This window comes from Sphaerodactylus townsendi, linkage group LG03 (assembly GCF_021028975.2).
Source record: "Sphaerodactylus townsendi isolate TG3544 linkage group LG03, MPM_Stown_v2.3, whole genome shotgun sequence".
Taxonomy (NCBI): Eukaryota; Metazoa; Chordata; class Lepidosauria; order Squamata; family Sphaerodactylidae; genus Sphaerodactylus; species Sphaerodactylus townsendi.
Window position 1 is genome coordinate 150,185,154 of NC_059427.1, and position 6,000 is coordinate 150,191,153.

A 6,000-nucleotide genomic window follows, 5' to 3' on the forward strand; every position below is an offset into this window, starting at 1 on the left:
AAGAGATACCTGGGCTGAAGGAAAAACTCCTCTGTGGCATGTGAAATACAAGTCGTCGTATCGTAAAAGCTTCTAGAATCCTGAAGGTCAGTTTGGAGACTTTTCTGCTATTCTTTAGGCATTAAGCCAAGCGCTTCTCTTTAATCATACTTTTCAGCCTAGTCAGTTTTATGGTTGGCAAGAGTCTGCAACCAGGAGTCTGCAACCCGTGGCTCCGGAGCTGCATGTGGCTCTTTCAGCCTCCATGGGTCAGAGGGAAGCATGGGCGTGTCCCTCCAGCCCTCCAGAGCAGCGCTGGAAGTAAAGATGAGTGGAGGGGCCAAACCAGAGGCGGCTCTGTACATGAGGGCGCTGCTTTTCGCGTCCCCTCCACTCACCTCTCCTTCCAGCGCTGCTCTGGAGGGCTGGAGGGACACGCCCACGCTGCCCTCTGACCCCTGGAGGTCAGAGGGTAGTGTCGGCGTTCCTTTCAGAGCAGCCGCCATCCCCCCTCTGCCCCACAGAGCAGGCAGCTGCAGAGGGGGCTTCCCTGCCCGGCGCCTCCGTCACCCAGCGCTGGAAGGAAAGGTGAGTGGAGGGACCAAGCCGGAGGTGACTCCATGCAGAGCCGCCTCTCCGGCTCAGTAGATCTTCAGGGCCGTGGAAAATGGGTCCAAATGGCTGTTTGGGTGGTAAAGGTTGCCGACCCCTGTTCTAGCCAGAGGGCTGCTTTACGGATATCATTTTAGGTGTCTTCGTCTTGTTACAACACTGGGGAGATTGATGCCCACCTCCCATAACCGAATGGCCTGAGATCCTTACAACCTGATCAACATTTGAATACATGGCATTTCGGAGACAACTGCGCAGGGAGATATTGTTAGGCTTTTGGAAGATGCTTCTGTGCACATTTACTACCATTGTTACCTTTTCTATTTCTTTTCTGTTTGGGGATTGTAATTCAAAAATAAAATTTAAAAAAAGTTTCTTAATGTTTTTGTGCTTCTGATGGGCTCTTTTGTGGGCTCTGATGGGCTCTTTGTGCTTCTGATGGGCTCTTTTCTTGTTTTTTAAAAATTTTAAAAAAATTAAAATTTTTAAATTTTTAAAAAAATGTTTTTTAAAAATTTAAAAAAGGCCGTGAAAGCCTTCGACAATACATTTTTAATATGTTTTCTCACTTTGTGAGCCTCCCCAAGTATGTCTCCGGAGCAGCAGCACACGCGCTACATCAAATGGCACACTTTAGAGAAAGCCACTATGACACTATTCCAAGGATTATAATTGGCACTCACCAATGTCGAGTATTCTGTCCCCTGGCCGATTCCACCTCCAGCCTTCGAGTTGCTGATGCTCAGTGTACTGAAGCCGTCTGTCGTGGAACACCACTCGAAATATACTCTGAACAACAAAGGTTGAATTGGTTGTAAGACACACCTGGGAACTCATTTTGAGCATAAGGAGATGAAAGGGGTTGGGAAGGGGAGCGTTCTCCCAAAGGTACATGCACCATACTCAAAATCTTGAATGGGGACTGGAGCATTCATGTGCAAATGCCTGCATAAGGAAAGCTCTGTCTGCAATGCAGATTGTGAGAATGGGCCCCATGTGGCACCGTTGCCTTATTCAAAACTGGAAGAAGGACCATGAGCCCAAGACACACTCCCACATGTCAGCATGCATATAATCCACACATCCAGGACACCGTGTCGGTAGGAAATCAAGTTTCTGGTCTTATTCACACATGTTTACACATCACTCGATCCTCCTACATTTGATGCCTAACGGCAGAACATGCCCACAGACTCAATGAAAAAGTACCCTCTGAAGCGAAAAGAACCTCCCTTATCAGTGATGTTTGACTCACGATGCCGCCTAACAAATTCAAGTCACCACTTGTTGGCTACATGGGATGGTGTCAAACAGTGTACTAAAGCTACAGACATTTTTGTTGAGTGTCATGTTGCCTTCAATTGCTATTCTGCGTTAGTTCAATTTGGGTCAAGCCCCCTTTTTTTAAAGCTGAGTCCAAACCCTCCTTTCCCCACCACATCTGTAAAGACAGCTGCAAAATTTCCTCCGCACTTGAAAACTGCTGTCTGTTAGGAAAAGAAGACCCTTCCAGACTTAAGACTTTTATCAATTAAAATGGACTTCTGGACTAGGTTGGCACTGGAGATGTCAAACATTCTCCTGTGAGACACATTTCTAAACTTGTTCCCCTTTTCAAGATGCCTTTCGGCTTCCAAGCATATGTCTTAGCCTAATGCAGTGGTGGCGAACCTATGGCACGTGTGCCAGAGGTGGCACTCAGAGCCCTCTTTGTGGGCACAAGTGCTGTCGCCCCAGTTTGGGCACTTGGCAGTGGCATAGCGCCAAGGGGGCAAAGGGTGAACGACGCACTGGGCGTGCGCCCCTGTGGAGGTGAGGCGAGGGCATTCTGGAGGCATGGGGGGTGTTTCAGGGCATTCTGGGGGTGTTCCAGGGCAGGGTGGGGGCGAACAGGGGCATGGCAGGGGCGCAGTTGTGCGCCAGGCAAAGTTTCCCCTGGCTCCACCCCTGGCACTTGGTCTCTAAAAGGTTCGCCATCACTGGTAACGGAAACTGTCACATCTATGAATTAATCATAATGTATGGCATGATAGTTAATTTTGAATATACGGGCAAGATTCAAATCTGTTGCTGAGGAAGTAGAATAATTTTACGATGGAACGGGTAACCATGGCAAGCTTGTTCCACGCTTGGATTCTCTACACAATTTTGGACTATATAACTGTCTTAAGACATTCTGGTTTTGTAGTCTGTTCCAAGATGTCTACACTTTTCTGATTGTATTTAATTTGGCACTTTTGGCATTGTAATACGTTGCTTGGGTATAGTTTTTTTTTATTATGACTGAAAGTACTTTCTCCCTTCCAAATACATCTCACATAAACTAACCCTGAACGAGTGCATTCTTCACATTTCATATTTATAAAGACATAATACTGAGCAATAGGTATATTTCACGGCTATTTTGCTCATGATGCTCAGCTACTGGTTACGATTACCAACTCCTTTCCCTATTGACACCGGACAGATTATGATTCTGGTCTCCATAAGAGCCAGAGAAAGTTGTTCATGGTACCTGAAGGTAGTTGTTCTTTGAAGGTTTTAGACCAGTGGTGGGATTCAGCAGGTTCGCACCACTTTGGCAGAACCGGTTGTTAAAATGGTGCTTGTAAACAACCAGTTGTTAAATGATTTGAATCCCACCACTGGAACAGGGTTGTTAAATTATTTGAATGCCACCATTGCTTTAGACCAGACCTGGCCATTATACGGCCCGGGGGCCACATCCGGCCCCGCCGGATGACCCTGACTGGCCCCCCTGCCATGCTGGGGAGCAAGGCGCCTTTGAAAGCCCCGCAGAAGCCGGTTGCCTTGGCTGCCGGCTTCTGCGGGGCTTTCAAAAGCGCCTCGCCCCCCTGCCTTTTGGCCCGGCCCTACACAATATTTTCTGTTTCTTATGCGGCCCCGTGGAAAAAATAATTGCCCACCCCTGCTTTAGACCCTTTGCAGGTTCAAGCAAGACAGCTCCTCTGGGAATACAAGAATAAGAACATAAGAACAAGCCAGCTGGATCAGACCAAAGTCCATCTAGTCCAGCTCTCTGCTACTCGCAGTGGCCCACCAGGTGCCTTTGGGAGCTCAGAATGTGCTGCTGAAAAAGACCTCTTCACATTCCCAGAGGTCGGGCCCTTTTTCAGATTATTTGTGAAGCAACCCTAAAATGATGACTGAGGTGTAGATATGGATTAGAGCCACGCAAAACGCTGCTTCTGTTAACAGTGAATGCAAGTCTGAAGCCATCTCAGCCACTATTTGCATGCTTTCCAACCACTCCTCAACCTGAAAAGGGAAGAAATTCTGCACCCTTTTCTTTACAAAAAACTCTACATTGACACTACATTGTGCCTTTGATTCCAAGGGTGTGCACAGTACAGCAGCCAAAGAATATGCACTGTCAACAACTGGGGGGGAAATGAAACATGGGGGGAGGAGGGGAACTGGGAAACCAGATGGTACCTAGACTAAACAAGTGCCTAATATCAGAATCTGTTCTGGAGGACATTCAATATTTTCTGAGACTGTAGCCAAACCACTGAAGACTCCCTTGTTCACAAAAGTAGTTGCTCAAAGTTACCTGCCTGGCAATCATTTCTTGCACTAAATACTGGAATCGCACACCCTGGAAACTTAGGGCCATACAAGATTGAATGACAGAGATTCACAATTAGGATTTCTCATAGCGTTTTCCTTAATAAAGATTAAAAAAAACTAGCAGCCCCATTCCAGCCCTTTACAAATCCAGGAAGTAGCTAAAACAGCAGCGAATATTTAATCCTTTTCTCCGATAATTTCAAAGAACCTGGTAATGCTTTCTTCCTTGTAGGGAGCTAATGATAGTTGCAGGGTGGTGAGAAGACTCTTTTGAAAACATGGAAGAGGGAAAGGAAGGCAAGATTAAACACAGTCCTTCTTCATCTTCAAAACAAACATGGTGCTTGAGGGAGCTGCTAATTAGTGTAAAAAGCACCACAGAGAGATCCAAACCTTTCTTCCAGCACATCTACTTGGACTCTTTCCGTCAAGGCACAAAAACACAAACCTACTACACCAGGGGTCTGCAACCTGCGGCTCCCCAGATGTTCATGGACTACAATGGCCAATTGGCCATGCTGGCAGGGGCTGATGGGATTTGTAGTCCATGAACATCTGGGGAGCCGCAGATTGCAGACTTCTGCACTACACCATAGCTACAAGCGACCATCAGCCAAGCCTATGTGGTGCAAAATTTAATAAAGTGTCAATATAAAGTGGACATACACACATCAACACACTAAAATAGACACGTACTATGGAACAGCAGAACAACGCACTGATAAACCGTAAGACAAACGAAAGTGTCAAGACAGATTTCTCAAAGATGAAATACAAACAGTACAAGTAATACAGTCTACAGTCTGCGGTGTAAAGAACAGCTTGAGCAGTGACGTTGATATCAACGTAAGGATAGGATTTCCGGTTCTCGCCCATTTCGTGGTTACCCACTTTGCCAGCGTGACATCATTGCAGTTTGCTCACTGTGGGGAACTTCATTACAAGCTAGATGCTTGTATATTTCCTAATGTGTCTCAGCATCCTGCTTTGGTTTATTTTGCCAGGGGACAAAGATACCACATTAATGAGCAACAGCCAGAAAAAAAGAGACAGTGGCCTATGAAGCTTCAAAGGCAAGCCACCTTTGCCTGAAAGAGAGGCTGTTTTTGTTTTTAAACAGCTACTTTCCACGCTCTCTCCCTGACTGCCCATTTAAGCTAACCCCACTGTCTTTTTAGGCAGAAGATGCGGAATAAGGGTGCATGCTTTCGAACAGCTGCGCCAGACTTGAAACAGACTGGCAGTTTCGAACCACAGGTGTAATCTCAATTCATATCAGGTAGAAATGTGCAGCATGGTTTACTCTCAGTTTACAGTTCACAGTTTGCTAGGATGTTGTGGGTTTTCCGGGGTTGTATGGCTGTGTTCCAGTACTATTTCCTCCTGACATTTCGCCAGAATCTGTGACTGGCATCTTCAGAGGATCCTACTGGAACACGGCCATACAACCCGGAAAACCCACAACATCCTAGTGATTCCAGCCACACAAGCTTTCATCAATACAGTTCATAGGGTTTTTTTTTTAGTTTAACAGCCCAGAGGTCAGGGATGGCCAACCTATGGCGCTCCAATTGGTCATGCTGGCAGGGGCTGATGGGAATTGTAGTCCATGAACATCTGGAGCGCCATAGGTTGGCCACCCCTGCCATAGGTCATACGTCCATTTTTTAAAAACTTTGACAGCAAAGTGCAAAACAAAAAGCTGCCACAGCTGGAGGACCAGAGTTGGGTACCCTTGGTTTAAACAACCCCACTTGAGTCTTTTGGACAGACGGGATTCTCATCTGCAAAACCAACGGGATTCTCATCTGCAAAACC

At 46.5% G+C, this 6,000-nt stretch overlaps 1 protein-coding gene across 1 annotated transcript in view; it reads right to left on the bottom strand.

Moving 5' to 3' along the window:
* Window positions 1–5,058, bottom strand: part of TFCP2 (transcription factor CP2) — a 35,863-nt gene extending 30,805 nt beyond the window's left edge. The window contains exons 1-2 of the mRNA XM_048487491.1: window positions 4,879–5,058; window positions 1,275–1,416 (exon numbers count right to left, since the gene is read on the bottom strand). Of these exons, the coding sequence (XP_048343448.1) occupies window positions 1,275–1,416; window positions 4,879–5,058 (322 nt within the window). The remainder of the gene's footprint in view (window positions 1–1,274; window positions 1,417–4,878) is intronic.
* Between the last annotated feature and the right edge of the window lie 942 nt (window positions 5,059–6,000).